General features: G+C 39.2%; 1 protein-coding gene across 1 annotated transcript; it reads right to left on the reverse strand.

The window, feature by feature from the left end:
• Nucleotides 1–329: 329 nt before the first annotated feature.
• On the reverse strand, nt 330–5,279 carry asah1b (N-acylsphingosine amidohydrolase (acid ceramidase) 1b). The gene is made up of 14 exons (XM_034231563.1): nt 5,075–5,279; nt 4,871–4,917; nt 4,155–4,245; nt 3,990–4,076; nt 3,813–3,891; nt 3,646–3,720; nt 3,482–3,527; nt 3,235–3,379; nt 3,062–3,116; nt 2,897–2,978; nt 2,126–2,257; nt 1,637–1,760; nt 1,057–1,113; nt 330–965 (listed from the first exon to the last, which is right to left on the reverse strand). The coding sequence occupies exons 1-14, from the start codon at nt 5,141–5,143 to the stop codon at nt 876–878; spliced, it is 1,179 nt and encodes a 392-aa protein (XP_034087454.1). The 5' UTR covers nt 5,144–5,279; the 3' UTR covers nt 330–875.
• Between the last annotated feature and the right edge of the window lie 15,871 nt (nt 5,280–21,150).

The following is a 21,150-nucleotide window of genomic DNA, read 5'->3' on the forward strand; positions in this document are numbered from 1 at the left end:
TGTGTGTGTTGACATGTCTGCCACAATTTCAATGATCTATTAATCATTTGTCAAAAAGCAAAATCCAGCTTCTAAAATGTGACAATTTGTTGCGTTTCTGTTCAAAGAAGATAGTAATCCTAATATAATACTTTCTGGGTTTTGAACATCTGAAGTCATCCTTGCGTCCTCTAAGAAATTGTGGGTAGTGTTTCTCATTTTATGGACGAAACGGTATATTGATTAATGGGGGAAATATTCGTAAGATGTCAATGAAATTATGAATTGAATGCAGCCCTATTGAAAATAATATATATCAAGCTCACAAGATTAAAAACACAAGTAGAAACTTAAATTTCAGAATCATTTTATTAACCATCTTTTAAAAAAAGAAATACAGTGAAGGACACCTTTGAGGTACATTAGTCAGTATCAGTGGTCTCAGTACCTGTAAGTTAGTTCTTGACATTTTAACTGGCAGCCTGTGCAAAAGATGTCACGGTGTGGAGGCACAAGCTGGTGAGTGGGCTGCAGTCAAGGGTTAGTTTGCATTCATTTAATTAACAAGCGTTTATCTCCGGGGTCCCTACACCCATGTTGAGATTCACATGCACTCATTGCAAATAACACATAATTACACTAAACACTATGCGAGGGAAAATATGTATACAAGTTTGATTCGCTCTATCAACGGCAACAAATTAAGGATCAAGTCTTTTTTATCAAGGATTCTTAAATCATCAGAAAAACGTAACGACAAACTTTGGTTTATTTGATTTGACATCTGTGCAATAGTTAAAAAGGAGCAGCCTCAACTTGTGACCCGAGATCAGCTGAGCATCACAGCCTCCCCTCTTGAGTTATCCACAAACTGATCTGAGTTCAGGGGTCGAGTGTTACCAGGGCATGCAGGGGTTGGGACAGTTGCGGATGTACGACTCCAGCGAACCCTCAGACACCTGCATCAGCGTTGTGTACGTCGTCAACTGAGAAACACGATAAGAAAAGTTAGTTACACTGAAGCAATTCTGTTTGCATTTCATTAATAAACAGAAACACGTTATTTAAAAGACTCACCTTGTTCAGCACTGGTTTGGTTGAGAGGACATCATACATGGTCTTCAGTGTGATATTCTAAGAAAAACAAAAGAGATCAAAAAGTGTCTCACGACTTTGATCAAACAGGAATGTGACTTAAATCACAAGACCAGCATGATGGAGCTTAATCATCTGGAAAAAAAAAATCATACTTTGACTTTACTTTTACAAGGATTGTGACATGTTATGCCGTACACAGCATGATATTTTTATTATACACTCTACAATTACTTTTTCTAAAAATGTTATAGCATACTGTACTTTGATTATTGTAGGAAATGTATGACATGTTTTGTAAAATAAAACACAATGAAATTTGTTATGGCATTCTATGCAGATATTTTTAAGGCAAGCTATACTAGGAATTTATTTCCCTTTTTTATTTGTCTTCCTTTGTTTGATAGCACAGCTGAAGATGGACAGGAATGGGCTGCGGGTCAGAATTAACCTGGGTCACATTCTTTCCTAGGATGGCTACCCTATTTCCAATTGTTATGACAAACTATGCTATATGTCATTTATTTGGCGAACTACTAGTACCAAGATCTGAAACACTCACTGTCTGCGTGGTCTGGTTCATGCACTTCATGGCAGGAGTTCTGCGGTCGTCCAGGAACAGAGGCTCCTTCCAGTGATCGTAGTTTGTCTCCAAGACGTACCAACGGCCCAGCTTCACGTCAATCCTGAAATACAATAATGAAATAAAAATAACTCGACATGTGACATGCAGCTTCACGAGGAAAAACATGTGAAATAGTTTAAATCAGATGATCTGAAACCAAAGCGGTCATCAGTTCCTAATTGCGCAAGAAAAAACTAACTTTGATCCAATGGCACAACAAACTAGACATAAAAGGCACAATTCATGGAAAATGACTTCTGCATTTCATCTCATTTCATTATGTTCTGATACATCTGCCTGTATTTTGAATCTAAACATTTGCAGTGATTAAGCATTCAAAATGTAAATCCCTATTCAGGAATGCAGACAAACTGTAATAGTTGACATGAAATGCTCTCCAATCACAGAGTAAGCTCCAGTACTCACTCCAGGATATCGATGCTGAGCAGCCTGGAGCGGGTGATGATGCAGCCCTGGCCAGTCTGGTTTCCTCCCAGGATGAAGTACGCTGGAGCCAGCAGCTTGGTCTGAGCCAGGAGCGTTTTGGCTTCCTCGTAGCTGGAGAGAACGTGAAAACACTCAATGTTGGTGCAGAGCCTTCATCACTCGACACAGGGAAGAGATATTCAGTCTTTATGCTCAAAGTCTGCATCCAGAGAAATCCTGCTTTAACGGTTAGTTCTTTTTAAACCATAGCTTTGAACATGTATTAAACATTAAACATGGGAATATGCCCTCAGATTGCAGTGTAATACAGTCATATTACATTCATTGTAAGTGCAATATTGTCAGTATTATCATTAAGTCAAATTGTGCTTATTTTTATCAATTTATTTTTCTCTTCTTGAATCTTTTTCTCTTATATAGAGAATAGAATACTATTTAATAATTAAAAAAAAGGGATTAAAGCTTTTTATTTTTGTTTGTTTTAAAAAAAGGTTACCCTGTGCCGCTTAGATTATAATCATTACTCTCATCAGACGTACTGTAGATATGCAATACTGTTTTGATTGTGTTGAATGGTTATACCAAACAGCTAGAACTCAATATACTAGTAGTAGTAGGCCTGTTAGCAGTAACACATATATAACACTCTGCAACAACAGTGGCCAAAAACTCCACAATGTTCCTTTAAGTATCAAAAGAGGATTCCCCCTCTGTGGGCCGAATAAAGGTATTCTTTCTGAGTCTGAATACCTGTTGGCCTTTTCCAGAACTGAGCGAGTGAGGAAGCTCATCCACATCCCATCTCTCTTTCCCAAGATCCACTCCAGGATTCCTGCATGTGAACACATTTAGATGACGACGAGAAGCAACAAAACAGAGACCTCATCTCTAAATGCAAAACAGATAATCACTCACCAATGTATCCTCCATCCAGGCTGAAGCGCTCGTTCATAGTGAGAGTGAACAAGTGCTAGGGAAAGAGAAGACAAATATGTTTCTTACATCCAGTGAGCAGGGAGTATATCCAACCCAGAACATATCGTTGGATATGAATAATGTTTAACGCATTCTAAGACTAATTGACTTACAGGCTTGATGCCAGTCAGCATGCCAACATATCCAGCGAAGTTTGTAGACTTGAAGACGGTCTGATTATTTCTCTTGAAGTCAAGGTTGACCACCAGAGGCTTCAGCTTCTCACTAATGATCCACGACTTGTTTTTCATGTCCCAGCTGTGAAGAGGAATCAGTCCGTCTCATGAGAGGTTGTTTTTCTTCTTTTTACAACATCAGGACGATCAAGCTTGAAATGTGTAATTTGGGGTGTTTACTTACCCCATAAATAATCCAAAATCCAGATTTCTGCCATGGATGAGGTTCCCTATAGGAGTGCAAATCCCAAAAGCATTTCAGTACCAATATAGAAATATAGAATTATTCTAGTAGTTTGTAAGATAAGGAAAAAGTTGTTAAATCATAATTTTCTCTTAATGACCCACCATTTTTGTCTTCTGCTACAACTGATGTGCACACAGTGAACACCTCATAGAAGATGTTGAACAAGACAACTTCACCTATATTTTAAAAATGAAGAAAGCAAAAGGCAAAGGTCAATGGAACTTTTTAAAAAGCAGTGATTTAATAGGATGAATGTGTGTTTTCTTACCAAGAGGAACCCCTGAAACCTCTGCGATTCCTTTCATTTCCTCACCAAAAGGCTTTGGGAATGTGTCCGCCATAATAGGCTGCAGAACATAAAAACACACTGCAGTCATAAAGCCTTCAATACAATACAAATATGGCAGTTATTCTAAGGAAAGCATTTCAGAGAGAAATAACTCACCAGCGTAATGTCCACCAGCTCTACCAGCCTCCCACTCGGAACAAAAGCATTAGCCAAGTCTCTGATGGCCTGAATCATGTTGACCAGCTTTAAAGAAGAGATCAAATGTTGAAAAAACAAGGGATATTTCTGTGAGTGATATAAAGTACTTGACAGCGCTCTTACATCTGTTTTCTTGTCAGTAATTATAGCCGTCCATCTCTTGCTGGGCGGGGAGTCCAGGTCCACAGTGTACCAGCTGACGGCTCCTTTGAACCTGATTAAAAAAGGAAAGCTGTCAAACTACTGAAGCCCGACGATACAATTTATTACATCCAACTCACAACATCACCAAGTAGACAGGGTTTATGTATTATGTGGAGGTAACATGCAGCAGCTGAAGGCTTACATTCCCGTTTTAGTTGAATCCTGGTTTAATCTAAGTGTGGAAACAAATAGCTTAAAAATAACAAGCATTTCAATCATTTAGCCATTCATTGATCCCAACAATCCCCACATTTCCTTTTTTCAGTTTCTCAGATGAGTTGATTTATTGCTTTTTGCATTTATTAAAAACAGTAGATTCAACAGTAGATCGTTGTATATTTATATTTTGGACTAACTACTAAATGAAAGCAATTGGAGATGGGGAACTTTATACATGTTTATCATTTATTGGAATAATGCCTCCCACATTCGCCAGCACGTTGAATACTTTTCAATTGCAGCATCTTTTGATCCCAGCTAATGTTGACACTTAGATTTACAAGAGGCAAGTGAAGGTAGCAGAGTTCAGGTATAATGCTGCGTTCATGGATACCAAGATAAGCGTTGCAAAACAAATCCGTGAGTCAATAACAGGTCTGGTTTAACAATGGACTTTACAGACTAAAGTCACTTACGTGGGACCCTTTGGTGGATACATGTCTGCCCGACAGTCTTCTGTATACTGTCAAAAAAACACATTTAAATAAAATATAAAAGGTTTCTGTGTGACTTCAGAGTAGAAACCTAAATCAAAGTAACGTGAGTTAAATAACACATCTAGGCTTGTCGAATAAATGTGTTAAACAGGACAATGATGAGTATGCAGAAATGTCACTTACCGGTGGGATAAATTGGGCAGATAACACGGACAATAAACCCGCAAAAATAAGAAAAGTAAAATGCCCCATTTTGGAGGATTTCACTCAAACTGTTGCCTGTTCAGATCACTGCGGAAGCTGCTTCTGTTTACCTCGTGACAGCGACCTGCATTTGGTCCAGCTGCAGCCGCAGCAAGTACACGACACGCCCACCTGACACGACACTACGGTGGCTGAGAGACATTGATACCGTACATGGCAGATTAAAAACGAATTGCAAATGTTATTGTAGCATTTTAAGCAACTATTTGGCAAATTAATTAATAACCTAGTCTATCCGTTTGAGACACAACAGTATATGAATTTAAGCACAAATCATTTTGTCTAATTAATAAATTAAAACAAAAAGGGGGCTTAGTAAACTTTATTTGTTAGTACATATAACATAGGTAATAATGAGATCATCTATTAATTATGTCTGTCTAACTGCTACATATGTATTTATACATACATGTAGATATTTATGAACATCTAAATGTTGCCATTTTCAGTAGTCACATGATCCGAAAAACTAGGTCGTGACGTCATCTATGCGTTCACTTTGTAAACACACGAACAGCTCATTTCGCCGAAAACATATATTATCACTATAGGTATTCATTCCATCCAAATACAACTGTAAAAAAACAAAAACAAACATACTCTGTTGTCCTCTTAGGCCCCACGGACCCGGTTCCGGGGCCGAAATCGCGTCATTTGCAGGAAACAACGTCTAAGGAACCTTAATATTTAATAAACTATGAATATTTTATATCCAAATAACGGGAAAAAAACTAATTCAACAGATCTTTTTCATTTTTTTCTTAAAAAAAAAAACACACAATGCTAACAGTGAGCCTCTGAATTAGCCCCGAGCGAAAAATGCTAACCTATTACTGCACCGAAAATCACTCCTAGCTCCCTTATTACTTATCCTAGCTGCACATCCAACACATCGTTTATGATCGTAAAGACACAGAATCTAACGGTGCCCACCTCAACACTGAAAGATACAAACTCGCGACGTTATCAACAAAAACGTACATCCAGTCAAGTACTGCGGTCAAGCCAGCCGTCTTTCACTTCTGCGTGGTCAAACCAGCCGCCCCTGTATTTCGAGTGCGCGATTAGTTACAGGTTTACGGTAATGCAATAAAAACAACCCTGGCTGGGAAGCTTTCTAGTGCCCGGCCGTACACTTCTCCCGTTTCGTATGTGCAGTATTATATATTCGACCACTTTAAAGCTACAGAAAATCCCACCGAGGAACACTTCCGGTGAGGATTTCAAAGTAAAGGATGGCATGTGGTTCATTTATATTATTTGCGATTGAGGAACAGGGTAATTTATGAGAATAATGTTAGGACTTATTGCTTCATAAACTTGTTGCACAAATACTATGAACTACTTTTACTGTGTACTTTTTGAGAATGACAAAATTCCCTCCAGAGAACAAGAATGAGCATTTTTGTCAACTTTAATGTGGGATAAAAAACATTTCTTCCATAAGTAGTTTCTGAAACTGCCATGTTTGTACTTAGTACTTCTAGTACTACTTGCAAACATAATATGAACTACTTTTACTGTGTACTTTTGAGTAATTTGAGTTTCAAAGTCCTCTCCAGAGAACAAGAATGAGCATTTTTGTCAACTTTATGTGGGATAAAAAACATTTATTCCATAAGTAGTTTCTGAAACTGCCATGTTTGTACTTAGTACTTCTAGTACTACTTGCAAACATAATATGAACTACTTTTACTGTGTACTTTTGAGTAATTTGAGTTTCAAAGTCCTCTCCAGAGAACAAGAATGAACATTTTTGTCAACTTTAATGTGGGATAAAAAACATTTCTTCCTTAAGTAGTTTCTGAAACTGCCATGTTTGTACTTAGTACTTCTAGTACTACTTGCAAACATAATATGAACTACTTTTACTGTGTACTTTTGAGTAATTTGAGTTTCAAAGTCCTCTCCAGAGAACAAGAATGAGCATTTTTGTCAACTTTAATGTGGGATAAAAAACATTTCTTCCATAAGTAGTTTCTGAAACTGCCATGTTTGTAGTTAGTACTTCTAGTACTACTTGCAAAAATAATATGAACTACTTTTACTGTGTACTTTTGAGTAATTTGAGTTTCAAAGTCCTCTCCAGAGAACAAGAATGAGCATTTTTGTCAACTTTATTGTGGGATAAAAAACATAAAAAAGGACTTTGAAACTCAAATTACTCAAAAGTACACAGTAAAAGTAGTTCATATTATTTTTGCAAGTAGTACTAGAAGTACTAAGTACAAACATGGCAGTTTCAGAAACTACTTATGGAATAAATGTTTTTATCCCACAATAAAGTTGACAAAAATGCTCATTCTTGTTCTCTAGAGAGGACTTTGAAACTCAAATTACTCAGAAGTACACAGTAAAAGTAGTTCATATTATTTTTGCAAGTAGTACTAGAAGTACTAAGTACAAACATGGCAGTTTCAGAAACTACTTATGGAAGAAATGTTTTTTATCCCACAATAAAGTTGACAAAAATGCTCATTCTTGTTCTCTGGAGAGGACTTTGAAACTCAAATTACTCAAAAGTACACAGTAAAAGTAGTTCATATTATTTTTGCAACAAGTTTATGAAGCAATAAGTCCTAACATTATTCTCATAAATTACCCTGTTCCTCAATCGCAAATAATATAATTGAACCACATGCCATCCTTTACTTTGAAATCCTCACCGGAAGTGTTCCTGCACATACGAAACGTCCAGCTTCCCAGGGTTGTTTTATTGCATTACCGTAAACCTGTAACTAATCGCGCACTCGAAATACAGGGGCGGCTGGTTTGACCACGCAAAAGTGAAAGACGGCTGGCTTGACCGCAGTAAACAAGTGGCGCTAGGTACTAACATGCGCTAGGCTAACATGGCTTACCTTCGTCTTTGCCTGGTCTAAACTGGTCTTCAATGGCATTACAACGATAAAAACGATGATGTAGTTAATCCATAGGTTAATATCCAATGTGACTGTGTCCCCTTTGAAATGTTCTGATAATCTATGAGCAATAAAACTGCAATTCCGTTATCTGCTGTCCGCTCTGTGCTCCGTGCGCTCTGGGTCCTGCAATTCCTGCTTCCTTACGTAGTAAACAATAAGTAAAGTCTGCTGCGTAATGTGCTTACGCTGGCTGGCATTGGCAGTGCACTGCATCCCCATTAAGTAATGGTTGATTAATAAATCCCATTTTATGTTTCATCATACTCTCAGAGTAGTCGTCCGGAAACTTGAAATGTTCGCTGCATACATGCGCCTGTGGATCTTTCGGTTCGGGCCGAGCACATTTCGCTAGCCACTGCCTCCGAACGTACTTCCTACGCTTACCAGTTGGCAATAGATGGAACCGAGCATTCCGTGGATTGTTCCTATCCGAATTGTGGCAATGTTTCGCGATACAATGAGGCATATTTCAATAGAATTGTGAGAGTAACTAGAGTAAACAACATGAACAAATCACATACGTCAATTTGTCCTCGACACCAAACGCATAGTTCACGTCACTTCCGGTAAAATAAGTCATGTGACTCGTCAAAATTGAGCCGCCCACAGGGTTGATGTTATTTCGGTAATTAATCAGCTTAAAATCACTGACAACGTCATCGAATTAAAAAAAAAAAAAAAAAACTAGCAGAGACTGGTCTGTTTTATCGGATGATAATTATTTAAAAATGCGTGTCATGAGGATTGCCTCCCTTTAAGGTTTCAAACAGGTTCATGTAAGGTAGGCCTACTATAACATGAAAACATGATTTTTTATCTCACATTAGCCTGTAGTTTGGTATATTATTGATATGGGCTGGACACCCCTTCACAATGATCATCATTGACTTTTTTTAGACCAAATTAGGAGGGCCAGTCAGGCCACTAATGAGCTCAATAATTCACATGTATTATTATTACTTTATAAATTAAGAGTACTAGGGGTCTATTACAAAACCTTTGAAGGAATCGTCATGCATTCTGAATGTTTCTGTACTTTAAAAACAGGCATCATGGCCTAAAGTTCCACGTCAGTGACCTATATTTTAATGTCTTCCATCAAACTTTAAAAATGGCAAACAGCATGTTTTTAAAGATTTAATCTTTTAAGAAACAAAATATCAACTTTGAACAGAAGGGTTTAAACACACGTTTTTAATGCAAATAAACTTAACATAAACCTATTTGTCATTTCAAAATTCACTTTTATTGTCTGCGTGAAAGGCACAGTACACTGTAAACATTTACCAGCATATCACAATATTTAACAGTATTATTTTACAGTGACATATTGTAATCAAGACCCCCTGTAATATCCCAACAAATACATGTAAAAATGACTGTATCCTTGGATTTCACAGCATTTAACTATTATTTCACAATAGAATACTGCAATCAAAATCCTCTGTAATATCACATCACATTTTGTTATATCACAACAACATTGTAAACATTGCAAAGATTTCACAGCATTTAATTAAGAGTATCATATTACAGAGAAATATTGTAATCAAAAGCCCCTGTAATATCACAACAAAATATCTATAAAACTACAGTAAAATTGGATTTCACATTATTTAACTATTATTTCACAGTAAAGCACTGTACTCAAAATCATCTGTAATAGCACAAGCCATTACTGTACTGTTGAATTGTGCAGCATTGCACATGTGCAAAAGAGACTATTCTAACCGGCGTGTGTCCTGCAGCATAGCCTACTTCTCAAACCGTCTGGAAGATTTGAACTGAGACATTCAGTGATACAAACATGATTTTTATTCAAAAAGTAAGAAAGGAAAATTTAGAATTGGTGTTGATCCAAAACAGATTAATTGAGGAATACCTGGAATCCTGAATGATTAAAGTAATTTATTGCGAAGATATTTACAATTAAAACTAATTCGGGTCACTTTTGACGCATGTTGGTTACCATGACAGCTGTGATGTTCACTCTTTTGACAGAGCACCAGTGGACAGTGAAGACTATGGAAGAGAAGATGTGATGGCTTTGTGTGGAAAGCTGCTGACGTCAGCCTGTGTCCCTCTCATCAGTCTCTCCAGGCAGCACCCAGCTATTCTTCCATCTTGCAGATGAAAAGACTTTGATATGTGAGTAATAACTTACTTGTGTCTAACATAATATTCAATGTGGTTTAGTAAAGTATTTAAAAATACCCCACATTGTACATGTACAGGACAATCAGACCTTGTTCAACAAAGATCATCAGACAATTGTTTTGTCTTTTAAGGTACAGACGCAGCAGAGAGTTTGAGTTTGAAGAAAACACTAACATTTTATTTAGTATTGTTTAATCAATCAATATTTACTGGTCTTGAATTTCCTCACTGGATTACAAAATGCTCGAATCTTATTGTACAGGGACATTATGCAGATTTCATCAACTGAAGATGAAAATATAGATTCAGCGATATATACCATTTTAAGGAAATAGACTGTTAGCGGCATTGACCGAAGCTCCGTAGCTGTAGCTACAGTAGGTGCTGCTAATGAAAACTCAAGTGCTCAATTTGTTACTTTTGCTTTTTTACTAAGAATTGACCAAGCATATCTTCCTCTTCGAAATCCCAGTTGTACTTCGCTAACACGCAGTGCCTGGGAGGGTGCGTTTGATTGTTCCCACCCTTACCACATTTATGGACTAGGTCATGTTAGACAAGCAATCCAGTGGTTAGTTTTAGGGTAAGCTCCATTGTTTTTTTTAATGTATTCACTTTAAGAGAAAGGGATTTCAGAAACAAGTCTCACAAGTTTGACTCGAGGTAACATTAACAAAAGCTAACTGTTGTTAGACTATGTTCCCCCCTTCTAAACTTATGAAATGAATGAGAAAAATATGAACGACTCTTCATAGAGCCACATCCACACAGCTTTAAAGTTATAGGAAGCTGAAGCATTACATTCGAGCCAGCGCCTAGTTGTAGTTTCTAAGGTATTAGAAAGTTGGTGTTCTGGAAGGGGTTTAGCATTCGATCAATTCCCTTGGGATGCTATCAAGAACTGTTTTACAATCAATAGTGTGTGTGTGTTTAAGTTTCCAACCCTGCTTCAAAGGTCCATCATACAAGATAGGGGGTCTATTGGCAGCTGCTGATGATAACATTCATCATTATAGTTGACTAATTGTTGTCTTTTTGTCCTCAAGGTTGCACTGCCACATCTACAGTAGCGCAGAATAGACAGAGGAAACATGATTGGGTCTCAAGTTTTTTGCAGCCAATATACATTCTCCTAACTTGGGATAGGAGGGTGAGTGAACAAGTTATCCATTGTTTGGAACCTACATCCCCATTGTTAGACGTACTAAATCCTGCACACTGCTCCTTCAAATTGACAATGTGAACATATGTCGCCATTTTGTAATTTCTGTTATTTTCAGTTGAGAATGTTTCAAAGTAATCTTAAAAAATTAAACTTACTTTTTGTTTCTGTTTATAAGTAGATGTTTAAATATGAAATGCTGTATTCATTAATGGTTGTATAATTCTACAAATATTTTTATGTTTTAAGTTTTTAATTGTTATAGTAATTGTTCCCTACAGAACATTTTGTGCTGTCATTTTATTGAGCGTGATTGCTTGGAAAATGTTAGAAAAAAGCTGTAAAATAACAGTACCTGTTGTTGAATTGTAAGATATTAATTTGTTTATTTAATACTCTTATACTTCCTGTATTCCCATGATAAAAGGGACATGCGCAATAAAACGTGTTACTTCCGGTTGAAGCAAAGCCGACGGTGTATATGTGTATTTATTCCTCTGTCACGTTAAACTATGTTCACGTTATTCCTGCCCTAAGATCATGGCATCGTCAACAGGTTATGGGCCCAGGAGGGACCATGGAAGCCGGTGGAACCGTTTGTGTTTCGACGGAGACAAGAAGAACTACGAGTTATGGGAGACAAAATGTTTGGGTCACCTGCGACTGCTAGGATTGAAGGCTGCCATCCTAGAGGAGCCAGGTGAGGATGATGAGGCTGATGATCAGAAAAACGAAGAAGCCTATGCGGAATTGATCCAGGTACTGGACAATACAAGCCTTTCACTGATCATGAGAGAAGCAGCGGACAACGGAAGAAAAGCGTTACATATATTGAGGGACCACTACGCTGGGAAAGGGAAACCACGGGTGATCAGCCTCTACACTGAACTAATGTCGCTGCAGAAAGCCGCTAATGAGAGCGTCACTGACTATATTATTCGTGCCGAAACGGCAATTACAGCACTGAGAAATGCTGAAGAGACTCTTAGCGACGGGCTGCTGATAGCCATGATTTTAAAGGGACTGCCAATCTGTTTTAGGCCGTTTGCCATCTACATTACACAAGGGGATGAGAAGCTAACTTTTGGTGAGTTCAAAACAAAGTTGAGGAGCTATGAAAGCACAGAAAAATACAATTCCAACTTGAGTGAGGAATCTGATAATATTCTGAAAGCGGGTGGCTAGGTGAAGTGGAGAGATGGCCCAGATATCACCTGCTACAACTGCGGTCAGAAAGGGCACCGGGCAGCGTGAGCGTCGAAGTGCGCGTAGCAGCGAGAGACAGTGGTGCAGTTTTTGACAAAATTCCACACATACAGATGCAAACTGCAGACGCAAAAAGAGAGACAATGCTAAACATTACAAGCAACTGACGTTGAGGACCACTCATTTGTTTTTAAAGTACGTGACAGTCCAGTAACCGGAGTTCCACATAAAGGGCTGATGGTCGACACCGGAGCAACGTCACACATAATAAAGAACATCGACAAGTTTAAAAGGTTCGATGAGACTTTTCAACCGATAGACCACTTTGTTGAATTGGCTGATGGGACCAGAACAAGTGGTGTCGCTTTGAAGAAAGGAGAGGCGGAGGTCTGCCTGCAAGACACGGAGGGACGACGAGTGACAACAACGCTGAAGGACGCGCTCTACATACCGTCCTATCCACAAGACATTTTCTCTGTTAAAGCAGCGACAGCCAACGGAGCATCAGTGAACTTTCGTCAGGGTTGTAACCAGCTGATTCACAAGAAAGGTAAAATATTTGACATCAAGGAATATGATAGACTTTATTTTTTAAACACTGTGGACTGTGAAGCTGAGAGTAGGAACAGACAACCAGATGCAAGAGCTAAAACAGTGCTCAATCTTGTGCACACTGATTTAGCAGGTCCCATTGAGCCAGAGGCTAAGGATGGATTCAGATACACATTGGCTTTTACAGATGACTTTTCAGGGGCAGTATTTGTGTATTTCCTAAAAGCGATACTTTCAAAGCCACAGAGAAATTCATTGCTGATGTCGCACCTTAGGTAAAATAAAATGTATAAGGTCCGATAACGTACCGATAACCGACATTCTGTACCGATAATGGTACAGAATTCACTGTGACGAACTTTCAATCGCTCCTTATACAACATGCAATACGACATTAAACTTCAGCACCTTACTCACCCCATCAAAATGGGACAGCTGAGAGAAACTGGAGAACACTTTTTGAAATGGCAAGATGCATGCTTCTTGAGAGCAATTTACCATAGAGGCTATGGACATATGCCGTCATGACTGCAGCTGTAATACGTAACAGATGTTACAACAGACGTGTAGGACAGACGCCTTATTATATGCTGACAGGACGTAAGCCTAACCTTTCGGAAATGAATATATTTGGATCTGTATGCTATGCATACAAGCAGGAAAATAAAAAGTTAGACTCGAGGTGTGAGAAGGGTATTTTTGTAGGGTATGATAAAAACAGCCCAGCATACTTAGTCTACAACCCAGACACAGGAAGTGTTCGAAAACACAGGCAAGTGAAGTTTGTCACAAAAAGGGTAGTCGAGCGACATACAAAGACTGATTTTGAGGCAAGTGATGAACATTTTTTTTTGTATCCACCAAGCCAGAAACCCAGGTGACTGACTCGTGTCCAAAAGAGACACAGGAGGCTCGAACTACAGATGACACTAAAGGCCCGGACACACCAAGCTGATATCAAAGAACTGACACAGACGGACCCCGACTTTTGCGTCGCCTCGCGTCTCTGCGTTTTGGCCATGTGTCGCACCGGAACACACCGCAAAGACTTCAGCCGACGGCCAAGAAGCACGTACGAACTGCGCATGCGTGAGTGGCAATAACTCTCCTTACCAGCAGGCGGCGGTGTGTATTCGTCATTCAAAGGAGGCAACCGGAAGACAGACTGCGTGATAACCGAGAGAAGAAGAACAGACTGCGTGATATAAACAAACAACAAATAGCGTGTGCGTTCCATTTTCACTCTACAACGAGAAGCTCATGGGGCTTTCCCGAACATGTGTCGAGAGCTGGAGTTAAAGGAAATCTCAGATACTTAATACTTTGTTTGTGTCCCTCACTTCCGTTTCGCTTCACATGCACTGATTCGCTAAGCTGAACAGCCAATCAGAGTGATTTATTTTGCCGACTGCCCTTGACCAACTTTGGCCGAAAAGGCGTCGGCACGGCTGAAAAGACACGACGGTGCGGGACACACCAATCTGAGTAGGGCGTGTCGACGCCCACCGACGGCCAAAATCGGCTTGGTGTGTGCAGGCCTTAACACTCAGACAGGAAAGGGAGCAGAAGGTCAAAATAGACGCTATCCCCAAAGAGAAAAGAAGAGACCTCAGTATTTAGAGGACTACGAATGTAAAGTGCAGTGTGACGACCACAAGTATGTAAATATAGAGAGGCGAAGTCCCTCCCCTTCCGGGAGCCTCCATGGGACCCCGGAAGCGGAAAATTATACATTGAAGTCAATGGAGAGAGAAAGGTTATCTTTTGATCCCGTTTGAATTGTGCCACGAATGACACATATGATGTTTGTCAATTTAAAAGAACATTTTACAAGTCAAAAAAATAAAAATGTGTCGTAAAACTGTGAAGTTACACATTTGTTTGTGTGAAACCGCTCAGTGAACTACAGGTCTCTGGTCTCGCACAAAACGCGTCACCATTACAAAGACGGCCGTCACGTTAGCAAATTTCACCTGTTTCTTTCAGAATGAGGCGAAAAGTATAAAACGAGGTGAACATCACTACAAGTCTGGGCATGTTGAGAGCTGTACATACACGAAAGGGGAGTTAGTCGGTTCTGTAAGAGCAGCGGGACCGGCTTTACAAGGTTTCGGTGAGTAATATGAGTGCAATGTGTAACGTTAATGTCAGCTAGCTAACATTAGCTAACAAGGTACACTAACGTGTTTTGTTTTAGTAACTAGTTTTCTCCTTAAGAAATTCGTGGTCTCTGTGTATGCTGTGGATAACATTAGTGTTCACAAGAACAAGGTACACTCCCGTGTTTTGTTTTAGTTGCTCTTCAGATTGAAGCGGCCAGTTTTATATCGACTATACTGTATGTGTGATCTCCTTTTTCTCGTTGTGTCATTTTAGTTTATTTGCTGTGTGTAGATTCAAGGATTTTGGTTATCTAGGCACAGCTGTGTGTGACTCCCTCTGGTACACTGGTATGTGTTTTCCTAATGTAGAGAGCATTGATTAATTAATAAACTACACACTGAGTCTAGATCCTGACCAAATCCTTTTTTATTGTTGATCAAATGTTTTTCAAAAATGTATTCATGCACATTTAGAAAAATACAATGTACAATCACAACCAATACAGCACAAATTACAAAACATACAGAAAAAACAAACAATAATAACAATCAGACAAGAGGACAAAACTATGGAAAAATAAACCCTCCCACCCCCAGATCTGGACCATCCTTGTATTATTGCTCATTCAATCTATTATAGCATGCTAACAAATGGTACTTACTTTATTTTTACAGATCTGCATGGGAGACGATGGCGCGATGCAGAGCGCTGTCTGTGATTGTGCACAGGGGATGTACAAATGCAGCCACGCTGCAGCATTAGCAATATTTGCCATGTGGCAGATCAGCTCCACAGATGTTGAGTGCCAGTGGAGGAAGCCTGGCACTTAAAAAGTAGTCCAGCCAGTGTCTCAACTTTACCAACAGCGAGAGGAGACATACAACCCACTGGCCAGAGACATCGCCAACTGTCAACTGGGGGGTTGTAAACGAGGCCGAAGGGGTGAAGGCTTTTGTGGAGGCCTATCAAGTGACAGTGTTCGAATCGAGTCTGGTCTCTTTGTGAGTGAGTCGGGTGTTTTGGGAGCATCACCCGATGGACTTGTGCAGCCATCTGCCCTGCTGGAGGTGAAGTGTCCACACAGCCAGAGGAACATGACCATCGCGGAGGCAGTCCAGTTACCATCCTTCTGTCTTCGTGAGGAGGGTGGGTCATATATTCTCAAGGAGAATCACCCATACTGGCACCAGGTCCAAGGGCAGCTGCACATCACAGACCGGAGTCTCTGCTACTTTGTTGTGTGGACCACGAAGGAGGCGATCATCATCCCCATCCCCAAAGACCCTGCATGGCATGGAAATCTCCTCCTCCTGGAAAAATTCTACACCCAGCATATGCTCCCTGTGTTGGCCAGTAGAGAGGAGGACATTTAAATAAACATACTCTTAACACCCTCTGACTCTGCGTTGTGTTTCGTATGTGTGATGGGGTGTTATGCAGAGGAGAGGAAAACAGGACACAGCGGATTGGGATTGTGGTGGAGATGCTGAGCAGTTATTTAATTGTTGCATGTAATTATTATTATACTGCGTGCTTCTTAGTTATTCCATCTTTTGCTGTAACATGGATCTGTATGTAACTCTATATTTACTTGTTATCTACCACACTTCCTTCTACATCATACACCATCATTATACATGACGGTGTATATAGGATATATATATTTGTATACATATCTGTAAATTGTATAATTGTATTTAAACGTCTTTTTGATCTCTGTCTATAAACACAAACTGAGTAAGATTGACTATAAAGTTGATTTTGAATTTTTTTTTTTTTTTTTATGAAAATAGTTGACTTGTCAAATGAATCCAAATTAAACGTTGGACTGAACTACAACTACGCCTTAAAATCTCTACGGACTGTTTTTCAGTGGGATGGCAAGTTCCTATCTTTAAACATTTATTAGTTTTTTCTCAGAACAGATTTGATTTTCTGAAGTAAATTTAACTTTGCCGACCATATAAGGTCATTATTAAAAAGGTACAATCAATTTGTTTAGGGTTGACTACAATAATGAAAAACATTTCATTTGGATAATTTACTGACAGAATAAGAAACTCAATGATGCTCTACTCACCTGTTCCCTTTTTATAAAGTGAAACAGTTGAAACGATAGATTTTAGTAAACTTAAAAACAACCTTCTCCAAAAGCTATCAAGGAATATACCGAATACTTGTTTTAGAACTTTATTACATATTTTTATATAAATAGTTTGAATGATCCATAATTGACAGAAGCTTGTGTTTACACTGACCTGTTACTCATATATTAATGTCTTTGTAACTTCAGTAAACCACTACCTCACTAATTTCTTTCATTCATCACGGTTCAGTAAACTAAGTGATACATGAACCAGTTTAATCATTATAATAACGTAGGATTGCAACTCTTTGAAACTGTAGGTGGCTCTTAAAAGAGCCGTTGTGTTTGGGTGTGCTGGTCTCAGGTCAGTCTAAGCCCTCTCTCCGCGGATGCGGCGGGCCAGCTGGATGTCCTTGGGCATGATGGTGACCCTCTTTGCTTGGTTAATCTTACATGGATGTCGGTGCAGTCCACAATCATTGTGCAGTTGAAGGCAGAATGAATTTATTATTGACTCCGAATGAAGCACAACTTCATGTCATACAATACAATGACTTTATTTGTAATTGTGTAAAAACATATGAGCATTGATTAGCAAGCAGGACCTGCAGGAACAGAGAATGGTGATGGATGGAGCTGGGAAGAGAGAAGAATAAAGAAAACAGATCAACTTTATTATCGGATATTAAAAAGATGATTTCACATGACCTATGCAAAATATCACACTCAATACATGTGTGTCTCTGGGGGGTGCATTGTGCCTTTGATGTATATAAATAATATACCATAACCAAATACTATTACGTACAGTGGAAATCAGGTTGCCAGAGCAGGTCAGTGTGCATGTTCCTCAACGTCTCAGCAGTTACAGGTGAGGTAAAGAAAATAAAAGAGAAAAAGGTCAGTAACAACACTTTGAATAATTATCTCTTCTAACAATTTTCTCTCAATACGCACACAACGACTATCTTTCCAACAAACAGATTGACTCACCCTCACTGTCATCACAATGAAACACGTCCAGAAGAATGTCATGCAAAGCTCCATGCCTGCCTTCGACTCTCCCTGAACTGCTTCCTTAGCACCCGGTGGAGGGCGCAGTAGGCTACTCTTCAAAAGTTTCACGAAATACTTACCATCATGTTTGGTTACTGTTTAACATTTTGGTTTACTTCATGTAATAAAATAATAACTTCATGGTAGGGCTACTAAAAAGGACAAGGCTAAGTAATGTAATGCTAACTAACGTGCTCGCTACTCGTCGCTACTAGCTAGGTAGCTAACTTGACTATGTTCCATGCACAACATGTATATTACCTGATATGTCTGATCCAGCGACTCCTGGTCCTTTCATCAGACGGGAAGCGATAGAACGAGCAAGTGGTATGATCACTTTTGTGATTACAACCTGGTACAAAGCACACAGGCATCTTGTAAAAGTGAACCAACCACTTGGAGCAGTATCGCCTGTGACATCACTTACGCGACCCAGAATGGGATTTGGGATTTGTAGTCTTTGTAGTCGCGTATTTTTCATAGTCTTATATTTAAACAGTTTTACAACAAAATGTGACTTTTTTGACATGGAAATGATTGTTTAAGATTGACAAACATCATATGTGTAGTTCGTGTCACAATTCAAACGGGATCAAAAGATACGTTTTCTCTCTCCATTGAATTCAATGTATAATTTTTCGCTTCCGGGGTCCCATGGACCGGAAGTAGATGGGCGTGACTTCGCCTCTCTATTGACTACTGCTACAGAGTCATGTGTAATGTACCAAACACCTTTAAAGAGGCCATGAATTCAACAGAGTCAAAACTCTGGACTGATGCTATGCAGGAGGAAATTAATTCTCTTAAGGAAAATGACACATTCACATTGACTACACTACCAGAGGGCAAAAATGCAGTGGGGGGTAGATGGGTCGATACAATCAAAGAAAACACAGAAAAGACTGAGATATATAAAGCCAGATATGTTGCAAAGCGATATAGTCAAGTGGTAGGAATAGACTATAAGGAGACATTTTCCCCAACTGCAAACATGACATCAGTAAGAAGCTTGATGCAACTGGCAGCTCAACATGACTTACACCTACATCAGATGGATGTTAAAACTGCGTATTTACATGCTCCAATTGATTGTGAGCTGTATGTACAGCAACCTGAAGGTTTTGAGGTCAAGTCAGACACAGATGAAAAGCTAGTCTGCAAGCTGAATAAATCACTGTATAGGATAAAACAATCTGGAAGAAACTGGAATAAAATGTTGCATGATCATCTCTGTGAGAACGGTTTTGCACAAAACCTAGCTGATCACTGTGTCTACAGTAAAGGAATAGAAAATGAGAGGATCATTTAAGCACCTTGAGATGACGTTTGTCTTTAAAGTGTGCTATATAAATCAAATGTATTATTATTATTATTTTTGGTGGATGACTTAGTTATCGCAGCTAATGATATTCACACAATTAATACTGTGAAAGAAATGTTGAGCACAAAATTCAAAATGAAGGATCTTGGGAAACTTGGGAAATTTCCTAGGCATTGACTTTACTCAGGAAAAAGGAGAAATAAGAAAGAGTAAAAAAAAAGTTTGGTATGAATGACTTTAAGCCAAGGTCCACCCCATACGATCAGAAACAAAACTTTGATGGTGAAGCTGTTGATGCAACACAATATCGTGAAGTGGTAGGCAGCCAGGGGCGGCGGGTGCTGTAGGCTAGGGAAGGCTAAGCCTTCCCAAATATTTGTGTAACTGCATCCTGGTAAAATAAAAATATAATGTCTTTGACATTAGCGCTGCTATGCAGCCACCTGTGCCCTGTACCACGAAGCCAGTTCAACATACCCTGGATATGCTTGAGTTATCTTAACTAACCCTAACAAACGCGATCTCGCTAAACGGTCCTACGGCGCTGGTTTTCAACTCGGTAAATCAAGCCAGGGTTTCTCTCTCCAGCTGAGAACGCGTTCACGTGAAAGGGGCGGGGTTAGCTACATTTGACCAATCACAAACAGGGACAAGTGTACTGACAGCGCAACATCATACTTCATTAATGAAAAGTAAACTAATATTAGACAAATATGAACTTTAAACATCCATGATGACTTAAACATATAATCCAGGATACAAGCCACATAGTTGCACCTGCAAGGAGAATACAGAACAACTCGTTAAAAAATAAACTACCGAGTGTTTGAAAGCGTACAACAGTTTTATGATACTGCCCCATCTAAAACACGAGGGGATCTGACTTTATTACATTTGAGTTGAGTGTTTCGTCAACTTAATGTGTTGCTTAAAATAATACGTCTGCATACAGTATATGTGACAATGTAACTAAGTATTGCACGGCCAGATACGGCTCGAGAAGCTGACTCAGATAAGGAAATATTGTGATATCGATGTGAGATCGATGATCTGATTGATGATGTGATGTCAGTGTGATATGAATGATAAGCAGTGGCGTTTTCTCCCGGAGGCCAAGGGAAGCCAGGCTTCCCCTGTTTTTTCGGATTGTAGTTATAATTTAAATAAATAAATAAAAACACTCGATAATTCTCCTTTGCTGTGTGTTGCTGCCGGCCCGTCTCTCCCCCATTCTCATTGAGTATTTTACAAAGAGTGAAACAAACAGCGCCCCTCTAGATGTTATGGTGAAACAGTAGATTGCACTCACTGTTGCGAGAGGAGGCCAGCCGAATCTGGCTTCCTTTGGTGAAAAAAAATTGAGGGATTGACCAATCAGATGAGGCCCACGTGATGCCCCTGCCAACCTGTGATTGGTCAGGGCCATGC

The sequence above is a fragment of the Gymnodraco acuticeps genome, unplaced genomic scaffold (genome assembly GCF_902827175.1).
Source record: "Gymnodraco acuticeps unplaced genomic scaffold, fGymAcu1.1, whole genome shotgun sequence".
Taxonomy (NCBI): Eukaryota; Metazoa; Chordata; class Actinopteri; order Perciformes; family Bathydraconidae; genus Gymnodraco; species Gymnodraco acuticeps.